The sequence below is a fragment of the Peromyscus californicus genome, unplaced genomic scaffold, assembly GCF_007827085.1.
Source record: "Peromyscus californicus insignis strain IS unplaced genomic scaffold, ASM782708v3 Scaffold_6__1_contigs__length_162567912, whole genome shotgun sequence".
NCBI classification, from domain to species: domain Eukaryota; kingdom Metazoa; phylum Chordata; class Mammalia; order Rodentia; family Cricetidae; genus Peromyscus; species Peromyscus californicus.
The window spans coordinates 141,077,376-141,099,990 of NW_026294584.1; the positions used below are offsets into that span (position 1 = coordinate 141,077,376).

General features: G+C 47.0%; 1 protein-coding gene across 1 annotated transcript; it reads right to left on the bottom strand.

Annotated features, from left to right (window-relative positions):
• Positions 1-796: 796 nt before the first annotated feature.
• On the bottom strand, positions 797-20,299 carry Tigar (TP53 induced glycolysis regulatory phosphatase). Its single transcript, XM_052720483.1, has 6 exons — positions 20,155-20,299; positions 13,259-13,296; positions 7,887-8,008; positions 6,395-6,472; positions 4,676-4,786; positions 797-4,118 (listed from the first exon to the last, which is right to left on the bottom strand). Exons 1-6 carry the CDS (start codon positions 20,184-20,186, stop codon positions 3,693-3,695), a joined length of 807 nt encoding a protein of 268 aa, XP_052576443.1. The 5' UTR covers positions 20,187-20,299; the 3' UTR covers positions 797-3,692.
• Between the last annotated feature and the right edge of the window lie 2,316 nt (positions 20,300-22,615).

Sequence of the window (22,615 nt, forward strand, 5' to 3'; positions counted from 1 at the left end):
AACAAAAGAGGGGGTGGAAGACGGCACACCAGTTAAGAGCACGCACTGCTCTTGTAGAAAACCCAAGTTTGGCTCCCAGCACCCACATGGTGATTCACAGTTGTCCTTAAGTCCAGTTCCAGAGGACATCTTCTAACCTCCATGGACACCAGACATGCACATGGTGCGCATACACACATGAAGGCAAAACACTCACTTAACATTAAAAAAACAAACTTTTTTTTTAAAAGAAAAAAATGCACAAGCAACTGGAAGATCTGTGTGTCTGTAACAGGGTCATCAAGTTACTTCTGTAACTCATTGAGACAGCCGAGAAAACCAAGCAGGGACTATAAAGCAGAGGGTCACCATTGAGGGGAATTGTCCATACATGTGTGAGGAAAAAACGAAGTGTGTGGGCTTCTCAGCAGCTGGAGGAATTTCTTAGCATGCAACCCTGGGTTTCAGTTGTCGGATTACTAAAACTAAGGCGGACAGCATCAAGTGTTGGCATAAAACTGTAAATCAAGTACATTGGACACTGACAGTGGGATGGGCGAGTAACATGGGTTCAGGGTGCCACTGAGGTCAGACAGGATCTGGAACCCCAAGACCCTGCACAAGAATGATACAGTGAGACTTCCTGGGTAGTGCGGAGGTGCACACCTGTAATTCCAGCATTGGGGAAGGTAAGACAGGAACATGCTGAGTTTGAGACCAACCTGACATACATCATGAGACTGTCTCACGACCCGCCTGCAAGACTTCCCTGTGAAACCGTGCCTACAGAATACTGAACAGACCTAAACACCCATGATAAACAAAAGGTACTTTATTTATTCAATAGAATAGTGGTTACAATTAAATAGATCTGTACATTCCCAAATAAATAGTGTCCCAAACAATATGGGTCCAATGGAGAACACAGACAGTTGGGTATTTATGTATAGTTGAAAGGTGTCAGAACAAAACTGCTACCTCATACACACCGGGTAAAGTAAAGAACCCGAGAACTTAATGTGGTAACCTGTGCCTGCGCAGCCCTGGGGCAGGCAAGGGGGGTTTCTACCCACTGACCATTGGGCTTCTCGTTCTTAAAGGGCAGGGTCCCACCCACCTGTGTGGTCTTCTTTTCCCAGGGCTGAGGATGGAACCTAGGCCCACACGACACTTCCGAATCCCTCGGGGTTTTTATCACATTTTCCTCTAGTTCTCAAATTCACGCCAGGCCCAACTCGGGCAGAAAACTCTGGTAGTGCTGGGCACACCCAGGATCGTGTGAACACTGAACTTGTTTGCAAGGCAGATGACAAAGGAGTGGGAAGGCAGCCTTCACTGGACACTCAGCACTCCTCCTGGGACGTGAGAGCCACGCAGCCATGGACCTGGTAGCTCAACACTGACATGCAGAACACTTCATTCAGACACAGACCCCTTTACACACACTAGGTGTGTAAGACTTTGGTAATAAACTGGACGGAGGATGTGTAGGTCAACTTCCTATTTTCTGCCTGATTTTTCCATAAACCTGAAATTGCTAAAAAAGAATCCTTGTAACAAAACTATATAGCTGAATAGGGCTAGGTCTCAAGGCACTGGAGATGGCTAGGACACAGCTCAGCAAGTATCAAGATGTGCAATTCGTCTCTGGGCGGGTGGGAAGGTGGTAAGGATGAGCTTTGAAAATTGTCCTGTTTTTTTGGCTAATACTGAGGTTCTCGGTGTCTTCTCATCTGATTTCAGGTCAAAATAACATTTTGATACTGCTTTGGGGTAGCTTATCCATTGTGCATTTTTTCTGTCAATTTTTATAGTTTTTTTTTTATTATTCCTTTCAGCATGTTCAAGATGTAACACGTTATCTTCTAGACTTAGGGGTGGGGAAATACAGCCTGGTAAGAGGAAGTTATTTCTGTAACTGTTGGGGCAGCATCAGGGACTCAGGTCGGTCTCGGGTAACACTGCGGATGAACCCAGCCCACCACCCTTGCCGTCAGAACTGCTCCCTGAACCACATACCTGACACTGGACGCTCGAGGCCAAGACAAAAACAAACAAACAAACAAACACCTCTCCAGGAGTGGGTATAGGACCAAACCCCACAGCCTTGGGCTCGACTGAAGTCTCCTGAGGCAATTCTTGCCCCAAATGCTAAGGTGACTTTTAAGCTGAAGTTCTTTGTCACCAATAGGACAACTTTTCTGCACCCTCCTGAATCACTCCTTGAGTTTCTTGGAACAGGGCCACATTCTGGACTCATGATGTCAGGAATGCTTTTGTTCAGGGTACACACGCATTTGGAGTCCCAAATAAACCCTTAGTTTTTGGTCACCAGTATCTATAGTGTTGGCACCAGCTCTACAAAGTGTCCAGACAGGGGAAGGATCGAGTGCTTTACAATCAGGTTGTGGCCAGCCTTGACTCGTGTGTTCCTTTGCAGGGGAACTTTGTTTTTCCTAAGCATCTCATGTTTGATACCTACTGTTCACTAAGCACTCAATCCCACTAGCTGTTTCTGGTCAGATTCCTCTAGAGCAGAGTCCAGAATTACAATTACATTTCCCCACCTAATTCCTCTCCCTGATATTATGACTTGAGCCTCGAATTTTCAGCAGCTAATCATTTCCTCCGATAAGGACTCCTGAAGGGCAAGCAAAATCCCTTTCCTCTAGCGCCATCTGGGGGAAAGGAGGCTACTTCATCTGTTCCTTCCGGACACCGTTTTTCAGCACCTCTTCTCAATACTAGTCTGGGTTTATTTTCTTTAGATCATTCCTTAACTGGAAAGTCTGCACATGCAGAGTGGATGTAAAGCAAGGGATAATCTTTTTTTTTCCTGGTCTGCCTGGAAAGTTGCTTTTGTCTTCTGCCCAGAGGCTCCCTAACGTGTGTTTTTTATTGTCTTTATTTGTGTGTGTGTGTGTGTGTGTGTGTGTGTGTGTGTGTGTGTGTGTGTGTGTGTGTGTGTGTGTGTGCTGGTGCTCACAGAGGCCAGGATGGGGCATTGACCTCCTGGTGCTGGAGTTATAGGCAATTGTGAGCTGCCCAATATGAGTAATGAGATCTGAACTGGGGTCCTCTGGGAGAACAGGAAGTACTCTTAACCATTGGTCTGTCCCTCCAGTCCTTCATCTTTATTTTGGGCCTTTAAAAATGAAAAATAAAAAACAAAAAACAAAAAGACCCAAGATCTGATTTCTATGAAAGATGCTTTAGTGTTTTGTCATGTCATGTTACACACACTGAAGACAGAAGTTTCAGTTTAGAGGACTCTGGACTCCAACACTGTCACTGCAAATACAGTGAATTATACAAACCGTTCTTTCCTGCCAGCACTTGATACGCTACTGAAAAAGCACACAGTTATCTTCAAAAGCCAACGCCATCATCTAGACATCAAAAAGATCAATGAAATACAGACTGTGGGAAGAAGGCTACTAATCCCCTAATGTGCAATGCTGAATGTCCCCATACGTTAATAATTAAGAAACATAATGGAACAGAGTGGCAAAATACTGTAGAAAATGGCAAGTGCACTCAGAAAAAAAAACCAGGTTGATTTTGGGTGGATGTGGGTAGTGGTACCATCTGATACAGCCAGGGCCCCAGTGGGGCTTTATCACATGGATTCTTAACTGCTTCTAAAACAGCAGGGGCAGAGGACACAAATGCAATAGTCCAAGGCACTCCCTGCAGAGGCCTCAGAGTGTAGGTTAACGCTTCTCGGTCACTCCATTTAGATGCTCATGGAAGTTCATGCAAATACACTGAATTGCTGGTTCGCATCCTTCCTCACAGTCTACGAAAAAGACGCTAATCCCAGTATTGGGAGTGACTGACGAGAGTTCTAATTTGCCGAGTGCTGCTGGCAATGAGCATTTGAGGTCACTCAGAAGGTAGCCAAAGAGGCTTCTCATGTAAGCTCCATGGCTCACAACTAAGAGGCTGGCTACTAAACCAGAGGTGCCACCATCAGGGCACAACTCCAAACTGCCACGTTTTCCTACAGGGAAGACCTCCGCCAAACAGCTCTCCAGACGGCTGCCTGGAGCTCCGGGGAAGCAGCCCTCTCTCTGGCCTGTCTCGCCCAGGATCAGCTGACAAATAAAATCAAAGAAATCCTTTGCACGCATTTTCACCTACAAGGGAAGAAGTAAAAGAGGAAATGAAGCGAAGCTAATGGTGTCCTTAACACAGGAGCCTGAAATACAGCTTGCCGATAAAATCCTAAGGTTTCTATGGGACTTGCAGAAAAAAAAATCACTAGTTGCTGAAGACATTAAGAGAAAGGGAAGAGGAGGGCTGGGGAATGCCTCAGTGGGCAAAGGGCTGGCCACACAGCCTGGAGACCAGAACTCGGGGGTCCAGAGGCAGAGCTTGAGTCACTGGTGCCCCCCCTCCCCTGTCTGTGCCAACACTGCCTACACCACCACCTCATGCTAAGTTTTTCTTAGTATCATTTAAGAGGCTGTCTCTATCACCAGTGATGGCTGCTGGCTCACAGTGGCTCGGACAGACAGGGTAACTCGGAAAAGGGGGAGGGGGGAAGACAAACAGTTGTCTTCAAAGCTTGCAAACCACTTGGCTGTCAGTCACAAAGAGCTAGGGTACAAAATCTGTCAGAATTCAGTGACTCGGTCACTGGCAAGTTCACTGACGTGCCAGCGGTGTGGCAACCCAGATGCGGGCTACATACCTGCTCTAATGTCTCTCCTCCGGGTGGAGTAAACATGGGACACTCTTCGCCAGCGGCTTTGGCCATGGCCCGCATCTCGCTTAGCGGCTTGCCTTCTACGACCCCATACTTCTGCAATAGTCCAGTTAGACAAAAGTGCTGCTTACACATAACAGGAAAGGCCTGTGGAAATTAAAACTGTCCAGGAAGAAGCTCAGCTTCCTTCACTTATTTATGACCCCATCTCCTCTGATTTGCTAGTAGGGCTGCATCCAGCAGAGGCCCACGCCCTTGAACACAGTAGAATCCTCAAGCTGGGGTACTCTGTCCAAGCGGCTGTGGGGAAGAACGTCTCAAGGCTAGCCCAAGCAGATGGCGGGGCTTTACCGGACAAATGGGAGATTTGCTCAATTCTGAGAAGGGAGAAAAATGTGTGCGGGGCTACCCACCCCTACCACTCTGCCTACCCACCAGAGTCATGCCTGACCACGTTTTCAGCAGCAGTTCTCAGGCACAGAGCAGGAACTTCCTTCTGGCAGAAGCTGGTATGGATCTTGAACCACAGAGAGCGAACGCATGCAAGCTGAGAGGGGCAGGTCTTTTGGAATGCTCTCACCATTCTGTTCCGTTTCTACCCAGGATCAGAAGGACCCGGAGCTGAGAGGGATGTTACCGAGCTTGGAGTCGGTATTGTAGGGCATAAAAAAATACTAACACTCCACGAGACCTAGGCTCGGATCTCAGGTTGGAAATCTCCATGGGCCTTGCCCTAAATTTAAATCTCAGCTTTACGAAGACTCGTTTCTGGTATACACACTGAGTAGGAGAGGGAGGGAGAACACTTTGCCCTTAAAATTCCCCAGTGTGATTTTCTTCTGTAACTCAAGACACACTCACCTCACACCGTTCAATAAGGTGCTCTACGTAATATGCAGCATGACATGACAGCTGAGCAGACCCCCACCCCCACCACCTTCTCCTCGTTCCTCCCTCCCGTCTGAGAATTAAACCCAGGGCCTCAAACATTCTAGCCAAGTACTCTACCACTGACCTATTATCTCTAGATCTTGGCTTTTTTTTTTTTTTTTTTTTTTTTGAGATAGGGTCTGTGTAGCTCAGGCTGGCCTCAAGTGCATCATCCTCCTGCCTTCACTTTCCAAGTGATGGGATTACAGATGTGTGTTACTATGCCTAGCTACACAGATCCTTAACAGACATTAGTTGATTCTAAATTCCCATGAAAGAGCTAGAGAGGTAGCTCAGAGGTGAAGAGCACTAGCTGCTCTTCCAGAGGACCCTGGTTCAATTCCCAGCACCCACATGGCAGCTCACAACTCTAGTCTCAGGAGATCCAACATCCTTTTCTAGTCTCCTTGAAAACCAGGCATGCCTGTGTGTGTGTGTATATATATATATATATATATATATATATATATGCAGGTAAAACATCCATACATACAATATATCAATTAAAAATAACTTCCCAGGCTGGAGAGATGGCTCAGAGGTTAAGAGCACAGGCTGCTCTTCCAGAGGTCCTGAGTTCAATTCCCAGCACCCACATGGTGGCTCACAACCATCTGTAATGAGATCTGATGCCCTCTTCTGGCCTGCAGGCATACATGCAGGCAGAGCACTGTATGCATAATAAATAAAACAATCTTTAAAAAAAATAACTTCCCAAGAGGACAGCATCTGTGCTGTAGCTCACTGAAATCTGCAGAAGGTGAAGCAAGTTACCCTTTCTCGAAGTCTGGAGTCATACTTCACAGTCATGTCTTTGCAAAATCTGCTTTGCTCCAAAATGCCATGTATGGTCTGAAAACCAAAAGAAAAATGTTTCTTTCTTTCTTCTTCCTTTTAATAAGAATGGGTTACCATGAAGTTTCAAAAGCATGCCACTTAGTTTTTATAAATTACTAGCTATAGTTTTCTTGTGCAAAAACTATTTCTCTGGCTGCCCAGAGCACCTGCCCAGCACACATTGATACCCGGGGTTCTCTTCACGCCTGACTCTGGTGTTTACTGCTTTGTACATCTAGTCCACAGGGCCAATTCAGACTATCACCTGTTTTTATAAATAAAGATTTATTAGAACCCAACCACACGACCATTTCCTGTGCAACCGCATTCAAACCATATCAGTCTGAACAGAAATAAAGCGCTGTCACAGACACCACCATTATTGGCTCCTTACAGAAAAGATATGCCAACCTTCCTCATGGCTCTTCGTGTGTGTGTGTGTGTGTGTGTGTGTGTGTGTGTGTGTGTGTGTGTGTGTGATATGCATGTGTGTATGCACATTTGGGCTAGTGTGCTCCTGGAGGCCCTGAGTTGACCTGGAGTATGCTCCTGGATCACTCTGCACTTTACTTACGGAGTCAGTCTCTTGCTAGCCCCAGAGTTCACCAGTTCTGACTGACCTAGTTAGCCAGCCTGCTCCAGGGTTCTCCCCGTCTCCCAGTTGCTGGGACTGCTGGTAGCTGCTACAACATACCCATCTTTTACCTGGCAAGCCCTTGACCCACTGGGCCATCTTCTCACTCCCCACTCCGGTTCTAACTCTCTGAGAAGCTGTCACGGATCCCTTAAGCCTCAGTCTCGCCCATTTGCACCCATTCTGTTTATTTGCATCAGGTTCTCTGCTCTGTCTCTCGGTTCTCTTCCCCCAAGGCATAAGGGAATATTTGACGTTCTTTAGCTGATGATGGACATGGCAACCCAGGCTTGATATCTGAGCACTTAGGAAGCCAAGGCAGGGGAATGGCAAGTTCAAGGCCAGTCTGGGCTACACAACAATACACTGTTTCAAAATATAGAAATAATGAAGTCTGCATCTGCTAACTCCCGAGGCTGGGTGTGCTGTGTTATTTTGCCCGATTTTGTTCATTTCCTTTTTTATGTCTAACTGGTTTTGATGGACATGAGATACCAGAAATCGTTTAAGACCCCCGCCCCTCTCCCCTCCATATGCCTTGTAGTTTTGGTATTTCATTCGTTTTGTGTGAGTGTGTATGGGCATGTGTGCATTGTGGCATGCATGTGGAGGTCAGAGCACAACTTGAAAGTCAGTTTGTGCCTTCTCTCACGTGGGTCCCAGGAACTGAACTTGAGTCATCAGGCTTGGTAGCAGGCACCTGTACCCACTGAGTCCTCTCACGGGGCTTTGGAAGCGGGTTTTTCAAGCTCACTATCGCTGAGCTTCTGGCCTAGACACTTAGCCTGAACTCACCTGCTTAGTCCTCGTGAGATCGCTGGAGAAAGCGTGTGTAAACTGCACGTTGTTCAGAAACCGACCAGTGGTGGCTGCTTGCCTAAACCCAGTCTCGGAAAGGGGCTCGTCTACTCCTTGGCCTGTGGTGGGACAGAACCACAAAAAACATATCTAAGTGAAGTCACAGGGAAGAGACAGAAGCTACGGTGATTACTGTGACACTATGTCATTTTCTTGGGTACCAGACCACCTGACTTCTTAGAAAACTGATTCTAAACACCATGACATGGGGCCATAACTCGACAAAGACGCGCCTACTCATATGTTTTCCCAAGGCTGCTGGTCTCATGGGAATTCCGTTGTACTGAGCCATCTGGGGTACTAGCCATCTGGGGTACTGAGCCATCTGGAGTACTGAGCCATCATCTGGGGTACTGAGTCACCTGGGGTACTGAGCCATCTGGGGTACTGAGTCATCATCTGGGGTACTGAGCCGTCTGGAGTACTGAGCCACCTGGGGTACTGAGCCATCTGGGGTACTGAGCCATCATCTGGGGTACTGAGCCATCATCTGGGGTACTGAGCCGTCTGGAGTACTGAGCTGTCTGGAGTACTGAGCCACCTGGGGTACTGAGCCGTCTGGGTTCTGAGCCATCTGGGCTCCTCCCTCGTTTATGCCTGTCCATTTCTCCACCGGATGTGCTGCACCAAGCAGGCTGTGCTCCTGCGGGCTGCGTCAGGCGACGGTGTCGTCTAAAGGGTCGGTCGGCACTGATGGGTGTGACCTCTCTTCCTCCCTCCTCTTCTTTCTGTCTCACCCCTGGGGGGGGGGGGATGGTGGAAAACCAGACAGGATGCCTCACACCTACCACCTCAGCACTCGTGAGGCTGAGGCAGGAGAATTGCAGTGAATTAGAGGCCTTCCTGGCCTACACAGTAAGCTGCAGGCCAGCCTGGACTACAGGGTAGTGCTGTCTCAAAAAAGAAAAGCCAGCCAGGTGGTGGTGGCGCACGCCTTTAATCCCAGCACTCGGGAGGCAGAGCCAGGCGGATCTCTGTGAGTTCGAGGCCAGCCTGGGCTACAGAGTGAGTTCCAGGAAAGGTGCAAAGCTACACAGAGAAACCCTGTCTCGGGGGGTAAAAAAAAAAGCTAAAACAGACTTTAACCGATTTTTAAATTGAAACCCTACGAAGCCGTTGCAGCCAAGCAGGCGGTAGAGGACCGTCGTCCTCCTACAGGGAACTACACGGCTCGTGTTGTCCGTTGCTGGCCTCCAGGAGGTGAAGCAAGCCTCCGAGCTAAACCTCTGAGGAGAAGATGGAGGCATGATGTTATCAGCACATGCTGGCAGGCAGGGGATGGGAGCTGCCGTGTGCAACCGAGAGCTGGAAAACCAAACAGACCCTGGAGGGAGGCTAATGGAGTCTCAGGTCAGGAGAAAAATCAAACACAACATCCCCTCAAAGAAAATCACTCTCAATAAGGGGTAACAAGCTCTCACTCACTTAAAGCAAACGAAAGGTCAACACAAAGATTCAACATGCTCGAGCACACTCTCTCTCTCTCTCTCTCTCTCTCTCTCTCTCTCTCTCTCACACACACACACACACACACACACACACACACACACACACACACACCCCTCATGAATGAAGGCTAGGGGGAACACCCTCCAAGGGATTTAGAACCACTAAGATTTCAGATGTTAAAATGAGCAGTAGAGATTAGAAAGAAAGACAGATTCAGAATAACTGATAAACAAAAATAATGTGACAGTCTTTCAACACAGGGATTTGGAGGGACACAAGCATTAGTCTACAGCATACATGTAACTGGAATTTCAGAGGATGAGGAGAGAAAGTGTGTGTGTGGCGGGGGGCGGTGGGGGGTGAGGGGGGTTGGGGGTGTTGGGGGGGTGGGGGGGGTGTTAAACATGTAGAGACAGCGATAGATTGCTTTCTGAAGCTGCGGGGAGGGGCAAGTCTGGAGATGAGGAAAACACAGTGGACAGGAAGCCGGATAAATGAAAAAGGGAAACTCCTGGGCTGGGAGATCACTCAGTGGTTAGCACTGGCTGGTGACCAACAGCTGCCTGCTTTATAGGTCCCGACTCCTTCTTCTGGCCTTCTGGGGCCCTGAATGTGGTGCACGTACATACATGTAGGCAAAACACTTACGTATACGTATAAACAAAAGCAAATAAATCTTTAAAAAATCCTTCTAGATACACTGAGAGAAAATGAAGGACAGCAGAATCAATAAGAAGATCTAAACAGCCAGCCTAGAACGAGATGGGAGCTGTTGGCCACTTACTCAATGCTCTGACGAAGCAATTTAAGGAAGGGAGGGAGGGGCTGGAGAGATGGCTAAGCAGGTCAGAGCATCCGTTGCTCTTCCAGGCAACCATCTATAACTATAGCTCCAGAGAATCCAATGCCCTCTCCTGGTCTCCAAGGGCACTAAAAACATGTGCTTAATAGACTTATGTGTAGGCAAGCCACTCCCACTCATAAAATAAAACAATAAAGGGGGGTCATTCTGGCTCAGAGTTCAAGAGGATAGTCCACAATGGTAGGGGAGCCATGCGGGAGGACCGAGGACGCAGCTGGTTACACTGTGACCAATTAGGAGTTGCTCCCGTCATCAGGGGACATGGAATGGAGCTGCCCACTTTCAGGATGGGTCTTCCCAGCCAGATAATCCCTTCCAGGCAATCAGGGGTTCCCTGACGGTCAGTTCCACAATTTTAGATCCTGTCAAGATGATAATCCATGTTAACATCCACAACCGATGAAAACCCCCCTTTACCAACTGTGCCGATCCTCCAGTGCTGAGAATGAGACCAGGCTCCGGCACCTGCCAGCCTAAGAGCCTTGCTCCTGAGCTACGAGCTCAGCTCAACAGGACAAAGCAGAGAGAGGGTATCCTCTGGGCGCCGAGGGAACTGTCAGTCCAAGTGTGCGCTGACTGAGACCGTCTTTTCCGTCCATCGGCCACCTACGCACACTACAGGGCCTCTCAGAGAATGTGCCTCACAGAATGAAGGAAGGTCTGACGTGAAAAAGGAATGAGCACCAAGGAAACGAAAGACACATGTAAATGGAAATGAACAAATAAATACAATAATGTAAAAAAAAAAAAAATTAAGGAGGACTAAGTTACCAGATCACCCTAAACGCAATGTATTTTTCCAAGATGGAGGAGATGTTACTATGACACTAGATGCTAGAAGGGATGTTTTTGTCCCTCTAATGGTGGTCTGTTGAAACCCTAACCCCCAAAGTGATGATGGAGGGTGTTAGGGTGGGACCCGTGATATGGTCCCAGTGATTGTGAGATGAGACAAGGTTCTACTCTCTCTCCACTGGACAAAACACCAGAGGACCACAGTCTGCGAAGTGGGAGGCGGGCTGTTCCAGATTAACCGAGGTACTGTCTTAGTTAGGTTTCTATTGCTGAGACAAAAACACTGACCAAAAGCAACTTGGGGTGGGGGGTCAGAGTTTATTTCATCTTATAGCCCCCAGGTTACAGACTATCACTGAGGAAAGTCAGGGCAGGACCTGAAAGCAGAAACCTGGAAGAGGGAACTGAATCAGAGGCCACAAAAAGAATGCTGCTTCCCGGCTTGCTGCTTCCTTATACCACTCAGGCCCACCTGCTCCATGAAGGCACCACCCATAGTGGGCTGGGCCCTCCACATCAATCATTAATCAAGAAAATGCCCCCACAGACATGCCCACAGGTCAACCTGAGGGTGGCAATCTCGACTGAGGGTGTCTCTTCCCAGATGACTCTAGTTTATGTCACATTGGCAACAAAAAACTGGCACAGGCACCCTGGTCTTAGACTGGACTTGTGACCTTCAGAGTGTGTGAAGAGAAAAAAGAGAGAGAGAGAGAGAATGTGTTTTGAGCCACCCAGTCTACGGTAACCTGCTACAGCAGCCTAGGCTGAACACAGAGGTCCGAAGCACAAAAAATCCAAAGGTCTGTATGAGAAGATTTTCAGCCCGAGGGTAGGAGGAGGCTAGGGACGAACAGATGCAGTCAGGAAGAAGGAAAAGTAAAGCAAAGAAGAAGACAGACTAGAAAAAGAGGGGGAAGCAGGAGCAGAAGGAAAAAAATAAAAAGTCTAAATACACCAGGAGGCAGGGTAAGGGTTCACAGACTGCTGCGGAGAAAGACTGTGTTTAAAGACTTCTTTTTACTATTTTTGTAAATGATGTGGGTCTGTGTGGGGTATGCGCATGTGACTGCAGTGCCCGTAGAGGCCAGAAGAGGGTGTCAGATCCCCTGGAGCTGGAGTTAAAGGTGGTTGTAAGGCACCCAGAATGGGTGCTGGGAACCAAATTGGAGTTCTCTGAAAAAAGCAATACCCATTCTCAACCACTAAGCTATCTCAACAGCCCCATAAGGACTGTGTGGGGCTTTGTTTATTTTTAAAAGGGGGAGGAGGGGGAGAAAACTGAGCATCCAACTCACAAAGTCGGGAGACAGACAGCCTAAAAGTGAATGTGAATGCAATCATGGTTATTCATGTTCCCGAGGGCTCAGCTTTGAGCAAATGAGCAGCCAGGGTGGCGAGGGTCAGGGTGGTGAGGGACCCAGGCCCCAGGACAACTCAGGTGGGCACACACTGCACTTAGAAGCAAAGACACACAACTAGTTCATCTCCAGAAGGGAGCCAGACACACTGAGGAGGAAAACCAACTTCTGCACGGCCCAGAAGTTCCTACCCCAAAACTAAACCCAAAAGCTTTTAGAATCAACCACAGCATAGAAAGAGTATCTGCCTAGAAGTTCGCCAAGATGCTCCTTAAAAGGCCAGACTATTGGATCTTAGCACAGAATACAAGAGCCCAGCACGCAATAAGAAGACAGGGACCACAGCAGAACATAGTGAACTTCATTGTTAGTACAGAAATCAGTGAACTGTTTAGAAACTGTTAATACTAGCTTATAAATGTCATTTCCTAATATGAAATAATTTTTTACTACCTAAACCAGTCTTGAACTCCTCAAATTCACAGAGATCCTCCTGCTTCAGGCACCTACCTGCAGGGATTACTGGCACTCGTCACCTGGCTTTAAGCAAGTTAAATCTCAACTGTGGTATTTCAACATGACTTTTCAATCAGTGACTGGGCCCCTTGGAGGTCTGCATAGACTACTGGAGAAGCCCCTGCATACCATGTCCACTTCAGAGACTTCTGTTCCTCCTGGTGACCTACTGTTTTGGTCCAAGTCTGTGGTTACCATGGTACCCTCATCCCTAACCCCAGTCCAGTTTAACCCCTTCCCGGTCCTCCCCTAACAAATCTGATTAGTTCACACATCACATTAACACTGAAGGGGAGCTATGTGGGCAACAATCTGATTAGACTAACCTTGAATGATTTTCTCCTTATTAAATCTTGTTTCGCCACTAAAATAAAAAAGAAAGAAAATACCATTACCAAATTATTTTTGAAAAGAGGAAAGAAAACAAAAAATTTTGTAATGATGTTCATAACAAACCTTAAACTTTCAAATCTAAATATTTTCTTTCCAATCATCTATCCCAACTGAGGAATTCCAAGTCAAGACATCCCTTAAAGCAAATGTACATGGCTCAGGAGACCAATGTTAAATGAACTGCTGGAAGAAAAAGCTATTCAAAGGGCAGGTGTGTACACATTAGTTTTAGAAGGTATCCTTGTTAAAAGTAAGTATATTGGTTGATCAAGACTACTTCAGGGCAGCAGGACTGACTGCCACCAGGATGGCAGTCTGTGGGTTCCTGCCCTGGAGGAGCACATGACTGGGTGTGACAATGGCAAGAGAAAGAAATGCTAGGGCCCTTGTCACATACACAGAATTGACTCAGGCTCTCGAGCTGAGGCAGTCACATTGTGAGGGGGCTAGAGCCACCTTGCCTATGGACGGTGCACCCGACTGAGGCATGGCTACACTTTTAGGAATTAAAAACTCAAAACAATCCCAATCTGAAAGCAATCAGAAGACCAACAGGAATGGAACCATTTCCAGGAAATAACTGGGTAAACTGAGGCTGGAAGAGGGAGGTGAGAGGGAGCCACAGGGCAAGCCTAGATGGCAAGGTAAACTTACAACAAGTCACCAAATGAGGCTGGGGGATGGCTCGGCTGGCAAAGTGATTAATTACCACACAAGCATAAGGACTGAGGTGGGGGCCTTGCACTACGGAAAAAGTTGGGCATGGCGACATGCGTACTGGAGAGTGGAGACAGAGGGATCCGGGGGGCTGGCTGGCCAAGTCGGAAGAGACCCTGCCTCAAAACTTAAGGTGGAGAGCAATAATCGAAGACACCTAATGTCCATCTCTGGCCTCCACATCACGCAGTGACCTTGAGCAAAGTTCCTTCCTTACAAACAAACACAGAACAGAGATTCTGTCTGAAAGACTTGAAGAGGAACTAGAGAGATGACTCAGGGGATAAAAGGAGTTGATGCTCTTGCAGAGGACCAGGGTTCCATCCCCAGCACCCACATGGTGGCTCTCAAATACTCAGTCCCAGAGGATCCAATTCCCTCTCTTCTGACCTCAACAGTTATCAGGCACACATGTGATACGTACATATATACAGGCAAAATACTCACATACATTAAAAAAACAAAAACCACAAAACTTGTGTGGGAAGAGAACCTCCACAGTAAAGGACTACAGGGCAAGGCTGAAATAACAGTAAAGTGCCAACTTCTCAGAAATGAAACAGGAAATACCTGGATTCACATAAAGAAACACTGAAAGAATACATTAAAAAAGTAATAGATCCAGGCACGGTGGCGCACGCCTTTAATTCCAGCACTCAGGAGGCAGAGGCAAGAGGAACTTTGTGAGTTCAAGGCCAGCCTGGACTACATAGTGAGTTCCAGCCAGGGCTACACAGTGAGTATCTGTCTCAAAATTAAGTTTTGTTTTGCTTTTTAAGCAAAAAGAAAAATGTAAGGGATGTACCTCAGTGGTAGAATACTTGCTTATCATGCAAGGCCTGGGGTTCAATACCCAGAACTGCAAAATTAATAAGTAACTACAATACAAATAGGTAAATCAGTGTGGTCTCATGTGGGTAGAGGAATAAGAACAGAGAACTGGTTTGGTTTCTAAACATGTAGACATAAAAAGAAATGCACGATTACCTAAATGAAATGACTGTGTATAGAACTATTTAGGTCTTGGTTTGCCACTATTGAGGGACTACTATTAATAGAGGACTTCCTAGAGTCCAAGTTCATGCAGCATCTTAAGAAATGGCCACAGAAAAGGACATTACCCTCTAACATGCTGACAGTTCAGGAGCACAAAGGCAGGGCTGGGCACACTGTCGTTCCTAATCTAGAAAAAGGAACTGTGGCCTAGCTCACTTCCTCTCTCAGACTAATAATCCTTCTGAGGTCAAGGGAAACTGCCTCCTAGTGACTCATGCCTTTAATTCCAGCACTTGAGAGGGTATGGAAAGAAGACTGCTTGAGTTCAAGGCCAGCCTGGGCTAAATATTGATTTCCAGGCTATCTCAGGATACAAAGCAAAACTCTCAAAGAACCAAAAGCTGGGCTTGGTGACACAAGCCTGTAATTGGAGGGTCAGGAGTTCGAGGTCATTCAAAGTTACTCATTTCCTCTGAGGCCAGCCTGGGCTACAAAAGATCTGTCTCAAAAAACTAAAGAAATAAAACAGAACTGCTTTTAAATCGAAGTACCATCTTCCCAATTACTCCCAGCAAGAGCCAAAGAAGCACCCTCACTGTATACATTTAAAATCAAGGATGGGGCAAGGGAAATGACTCAGATGATAAGTAAACTGCTCCCCATACAAGCATGAGTACCTAGGCTCCATACCTGTAAAAAACTGGGTGGGCCCATAATCCCAGCACTGGGGAGCTGGAGACAGCAGGATTCCTGGGGCTCCCTGACCAGCCAATCTAACACAATCAGAAAAACTCCAGGATCAATGAAAGACCCTGTCTTAAAAAATTAGGTGGAGGGGCCAGAGAAGTAGCTCAGTGGTTAAGAGCACTGGCTGCTTTTCCAGAAGACCTACAATGACTCATAACCAGCTGTAACTCCAGTTCTGGGGGGGGTCTGCTGCCCTCTTCTGGCCTCTGTGGGAACTGCATGCACATGGGGCACAGACATTCAGACAGGCAGAACACATGAAATAAAAATAAGAAAATCTTTGTTTTTTTAAAAAGATGGAGAGTGCACACACACACACACACACACACAAATGCAGAGAGAGAGAGAGAGAGAGAGAGAGAGAGAGAGAGAGAGAGAGAGAGAGAGAGAGAGAGAGAGAGAGAAATCTGCTAGTTTTGCCACTCCAAAATCGGGAGTGGCACCGAAAGTCTGAGATCTTTCTATAGTCAGTGGCAGTGGCCATTCTTTTGAACACTCACTGAAAACACTCCCAGTGACTCGATAGTTTTGCAAAGGTACTGCCCCCATCTAGTGATTTTTTTTTTTCAGTAAAAAGAAAAAACATATAGTTGTGATATAGTGAACCACTTCCTTTAGCTGTGGGTTGATCAAGATCTCTGCTGGGGCTGGAGAGAGATGCTCAGTAGGAAAGCGTGTGTGCTTTGTAAGCAGAAAGAACTGAGTTTAGGTCCTGGCACTCACATAAACGGCAGAGTATGTGCCTGTAACCCAAGTGCTGGAGGGTGGGGGAGAGACAGGAGGATTCCCCGGAGTTTGCTGGCTGCCAGCTTAGCTCCAGGTTCAATTACTGAAGTCTTCTTTTAGTGTCCCACCCTCCAAATGTGCATATGCCCCGACACACACACACACACACACACACACACACACACACACACACACACACAGGTCCCTTTTAGTTGCTAGACAGCAGTTTTGTACTCAAGCCACTTTATAAATATTCCAAGACCAGGTATCCCAAAATAGAATTGCCTCCCCAAAACCTGTGTAAATATTTAGTATTATAGCTTTTAGCAGCTTTAAAGGGTTTCTATAAATCCTTGAGACAGGTGTTTAAAGTTAGTTTATGGGGTGGGCAAGGCTAAGCAAGCACTTTGCTAGGGATCCACTTCCCTGACCCAGACTTTGGCTTGTGACAGAGAGAAGGAAGAGGCTGCGGAAAGGTCAGAGGGATGTATTTGGAAGGAGTCAGGAGTACAGCACTCATTTTCAGCTTCTGCAGGGTGAGCCATTTCTAAAACAGAACACCCGGCTCCACGGGAGTCTAGACACTAATGCCAAGAACTGTAGTCTCATGACCAGCCATTTATAGGCTCTGTGGGCGTGCGCGTGGGGGGTGGGGGTGGGGGTGGGGGGGTAGGGGTTGCATGGGACATGATGGGCCCCACACAAGACACAGGGCAGGCCCCACTTAGGCTGTACCACTTGCTCTTATTTAAAAGTGAGTTCCTTAGCACAAGTTTTCATGCTCAATCCCTTGTTAGACCCTTATAAAGGATTCAGATTCAACAGACACCTGCCAGCTGGCCACAACAGAGAAGCCGATCATTGTGGGAAATTAGCACATATACAGAGTTTTCACAACACGTTTACTCCCACGTGTATGAGAAGGTAAATTACAGCCTCACCTGATGTCACCTGATGCTCAGTCATGAATGTAACTCGATCCTAACTCCCTTTTACCAATTAATTCATTTGCAAATACAGATTTGAAAGGCTAGCTTGAGAGGAAAAAATACAAGAAGTAAATTAAGTTCAGTTTGTAAAAAAATATTGAAAGTTGTAAGAGCTGGCTCAAAACGGAAGTGAAATGGTTTTGCATGTGACTGTCAACACAAACAATGCTGAAGGGAATCAAGGTAGTCTCTGAGGCCATGGTGTAGGAAGACTGACACCAGCCTCCTCGTGCTGGGGTTACAATGCTCTAACTGTCCTGAGAAATTACAGTTCAATACAAATGAGAGATGTGAAGTTTGGAACCCAGGGTGTTCTAGTCCAAAAACAACACACCTCCATTTCTAAATATGAAGAAAATTGGAAGCTGGTGAGATGACTCGGGGCCTAAGAGCACTGTCTGCTCTTCCAGAGGACCCAGGTTCAATTCCGGGTATCCACACGGCAGGGCTAACTAACAATTGTCCATAATTCCAATTCCAGGGGATCTGATGCTGTCTTCTGGCCTCTGTGGGCTCCAAGTGCACACATGCTACACAGACTTACCCATAGACAAAACACCTATACACATAAGATAAATTAATTAATAAAAAATTAAAAACATAACGAATTAACATAAACATAAAATTTCATGAAAGGTTTGGATAGTCACAAGGAAACTGCTTTAAATTTCTCTTGCATTATAGTACAGTTCAATACAGTTAGGCAACTCTCTGGCGACTAGCAGTCAAATTTGAAAGCATATCTGTTCCTGAACCACGAGGCTTCTAGCTGTCACAACTATACCAGAGAGAGGACAGCTGGGATGGCCATGACAGGAAAGCAGCTAACCACAGCCCTGTCTTTATTCTGACATGTCCATCTTCCTGTGTCTAAAGGAGAATAAAATTTTTTTTTTCCTTTTTTTGAGACAGGACCTCACTATGTACCTCTGGCTGGCCTGGCACTGCTATGTAGATAAGGTTGGCCTTGAACGCCTCCGCCTCCTGACTGCTGGGATTACAGGCATGTACCACCACGGCTCTCAAATAAAACTACTCTTACCACCCCTTAAAATTATATCAGGAGGATAAAAAATAGCCCTGAAGCTGGTGATATTCAAATGACGATCAAACACCAGGCTTTAATGTAAGTGAGAGGCAGAGAACAGCAGTTTAATCTACTCTGGTTCAAATCTCACCGAGCCAACTTGCCACGTGACCTTAAGCAAATTACTTGGAGTCTGACTCCCCTTACTCACCTGTGAATCACAGATGTCAAAATAAGAAGCTCCCTATTCACACAGATACTGCCCAGTAAGAGTTTTAAATAGGGGTCACCGTACTTTCTGAGGGGTTTCTCCAGCACAGACTTCCTATGACTTCAAAGGGGCTTCCTCAGGTTGAAAAGAGGGCAATGGGGGCTGAAGTTCCGACAGTGCTCCCAATAAAGCTGTTTTACCCTAAGAAAGTTAAGAACCCTCCCAGAACATTCTAGAAAACAGATGGTGATGCAGAAGAGATGGAGGAAGAAGATTTCTAATTTGGTCATTAAAATCCCTGAACCCTAAAGGCCAGCTCCACATGATGCCTGAGATTATTTCCCTATAAAGGAGGAACTGGGCAGAGAAGGCGTCATTGAAGAAGAGGAAGGCGTCTGACGAGGTTAGATGCTGTGAGCGCGCTCCTATGAGTCCTATGAAGGCAAAGGGTAACCCAGTCCCTTGACAAACACAGAGCTCACCCAGAAGATGGTTCTGATAAGCCTGGTCTACACGGGTGAGAATCAACTGCATTCTAGCTGGGCTTTGCTTACAGAAGAACAAGTTATTAATTCTCGGGTATATTTCTTCCTCTCTGCTGCCATGCGCTCCATCTTCTCCATTTAATTCTCGCGGTAACCCAGCGAGATTAGAGAGATTGCAGTCACCAATCTGCTTATCCTGACACAGGTCAGAAAGATTAAATCTGTCCTCAGATGCCTGGCTACGAGGCTGCTCCTAGCTGGAGCCCCAGCCCCAATCCTAACCAACGTCTCTCTGCCCTGAAAATTCCCTCCCGTTATCCACCCCGAATGCACCTCCCATCTTCACGGGGCAAACACGTGCGGAGAAGGAAAACAGTAAGTGACCTAAAGCCAGATTCTGTTCCATGTAATCTGTCAAAATAAAAAAACCAAAAAACAAAAATCGTTTGTTCAGGGTGATGCCGTCGACAGAGAGGAGGGCTGGGGCCCTCTCGTCTCTCTCAGAACTGTAACCTTCGAAGGGAAGTAAATTTCAAAAGTATCCCCGATGCGAAGAGAAACAGGGGTGGGGTGGGGAAGAAGGCCACCAGCATCGGAAAGATGAGGCGTGACCCAGCAATTCTGCAAACTCTGCGACCTATTAGGGAGCAGAAAGGTCACGCTGAGAAGTCGGTAGACGGGGTCTTGTCCTCACTCAGTGGCTGGGAACCTTGATCGTGTGCTTCTCCACACGAGTTTTCCCGGGAAAACGCAGGGCTGCTGACATTTAAGACCTGCCTTCCTCACTCAGGGTGGTGCGGAGAAAAGGAAGGGAAGTGGACCTGAGCGGGCGCAAAGGTAAGTACATGGGAAGCCCACCCTCCTGGGCTTGGAGCACGCAGGGACCAGAAGAGACCCGGGCCAAGAAGCTCCTGGGGACTGCGATACTCACTGGCGGATGATGGTCAAGGCGAAGCGCGGCATCTTGGCTGGGAACCCAAGGCGCAGGAGCCACGACCCCGCTCGGCTGCACCACTCTGCGCCGGCACTGCGGGGCCACCTTGCCGGCACTACTTCCGTCTGCCCTGCGGACCGGCTCCGTAGCCATTGGTCGAAGCAGTCACAACGTCATTACAAGTCTACCAATAGGAGCGGAGATTGGAACCCGAAGAGACCCCGCCCAGGCCAGTGGCGCTTGCGCCCCTGTAAGCCTGCCTATGATTGGCGCCTGGCAGGTGCGCGGGGCCCCGCCCTAGGATAATGCCCTGGGAGTCCTGCCAGCTCCAGACCGCCGTCTACGCCGGGGGCAGATAAGGACGCTTTGATTTTTTTTTTTTTTTTTTTTTTTTGCTACAACTGATTTGAGGAAGGCGTGCAAAGTGTATAGGGATTATAGCGTGCCAAAGCGATGACTCTCTCACTTTGTGTTCAGAGCCAGAGGTTGCATCCTGTGAGGGTTAGCTGTAATCCTTTACCTGGCAAGTAAAATCAGGTTGGGTGTGTAGATCTAGACCAACCCGGCAACCCACTTTCGCTCTCATCTTCTTAACCCAAAACTTTACTCTGGCCCCTTTCTTGCCTTCTGCTTTGCTGAGTCTGATCTTACCAAGCCAGTTAATCGCTAATGCTGCTTCCATTCATAATCAAGTCACTCTTCCATCCAGTCCTCCAGAAGTCACCACTGATATCCGTTGTAATGAGTTGAATTCAACCACTCCTTAAGATAGTCCCTATTGTGATGAATGTGGTCTCTATTGCTGTGACTAGAATAAAGTCCTTTCCTTGCAAACAAATGCAGCTACCTAGATTCTGTATAAAAACCTCCAAGAGCGGCTGGAGACATCACTCAGCCGGTTAAGAGCACTGATTGCTCACCTAGAGCATCCAGGTTCGATTCTCAGTACCCACATGGAGGCTACCGAGCAGCTGCAACTCCAGTTCCAGGGTGTCTGGCGCCCTCTCCTGGCCTCCTGCTCATGTTTTGCACAGATACATGCAGGCAAAATACCTATACACATAAAATAAAAATAAATCTAAAAAAACGAAAGTTTTCAAAACCCTGAGACTGAAGCCTATAGTCTTCAGCCAAGTGATAGGAAGATGGGGGATAACGGTGTGACCGGAGTTGAGGGTTAGAGTCTGTGCCCCAAACAGCCAGACTCTATACGCCAATTGAAAGAGCCAAATAAATACAAAGGCAGAGAAATGAGATATTCAGTGTAGTCACCTTCCTCACCTCAGTCCATCTGTGGGATCCTAAAATTTCCCTATAAATGAAAGTGAAGAGATAAGCACAACCAAGCCATACAGCCAAGACCAGTCACCCCCAGAGAATTGTCTCAGCTCTGAGTGTCTCTAAAAAGTAATTTTCCTCCCAGAGAAAATTCCTCCCCAGACTGCCTTCTTTTCCTCCAGCAGGAGGTTCCTGAGAAGATTCCTATTTTCTTGGGATCTATTGTTTCAACCATCTCATAACCAAAGAGAAGGGCAGAGAGTCTCTTTAGAATATATTCATTCTTGCCAAGTGTGGAGGCACACAACATTAACCCCAGCACTCAGGAAGCAGAGGCAGGAGAATCTTTTGAGTTTGAGGACAGCCCCGTCTACACTGGGGCTACACAATTATCCCCTGCCTCAAAGAAATAATAATAAATAATAATGGATAATAATAATGTAATGGGTAGTTTTATGTCAATTTGACACAAGTTATTGTTATCTGAAAGGAAGAGACATCAGGTAAGAAAATGCCTCCATAAAATTTGGCTTTATGACATTTTCTTAATTAGTGGTTGATGGAGGAGGGCCCAGCCTATTAGAAGGGTTGTGCTATCCTTGGGCTGAGCGAGCCAAGATGAGCAAGCCTGTAAGCAGCACTCCTCCACGGCGTCTGCCTCAGCTCCTGCCTTCAGGTTCCTTCCCTGTTTGAGTTCCTGCTCTGACTTCCTTCAATGATGGACTAAGATGTGGAAGTGAAAGCCGAATAAACCCTTTCCTCCCCAATTTGCTTTTGGTCGTGGTGTTTCATCACAGCAATAGGAACCCTAACTGAGACTAATGATAGTAATAATAATCTACTTATTTTTGCCAGGCAGGCTGGTTAACTATAGACTCAAACATGTCACAGGTCAATGTTAATGCTGGATTGTGTTGTCTTCTTGCATTCTTAGCTAAATCCTTGCATTTGACAGTCCAGGTGTTGGGGTGATTCCCCAGTTATATTTTAGATAAGAAATGTATGAAACTGATTCAAAACTGCACCCCATGTATCATTGCCTTTGACCTTGTAGCAACTGGGAGGAAGACAGGACAGGTAGGCTTCCTGATCTTCAGTACAGAGACAGAAATGTGGCCTCACAAGGAGCTAAGGTGGTTTGTCTAGGCTTGTAGAGCTAGTCATCACAGGACTAGTTCAG

What these genes read in the sequence shown, in the direction of transcription:
- Tigar (XM_052720483.1), bottom strand. Translation starts at nt 20,186, where the DNA reads ATGCCGCGCTTCGCCTTGACCATCATCCGCCA. An exon ending in TAAGGAGAAAATCATTCAAG is followed by an intron (nt 8,009 to 13,258) that starts GTTAGTCTAATC and finishes GTCCCACCACAG; the next exon opens with GCCAAGGAGTAGACGAGCCC. An exon ending in GAGGAGAGACATTAGAGCAG is followed by an intron (nt 4,119 to 4,675) that starts GTATGTAGCCCG and finishes CTTCCCTTGTAG; the next exon opens with GTGAAAATGCGTGCAAAGGA.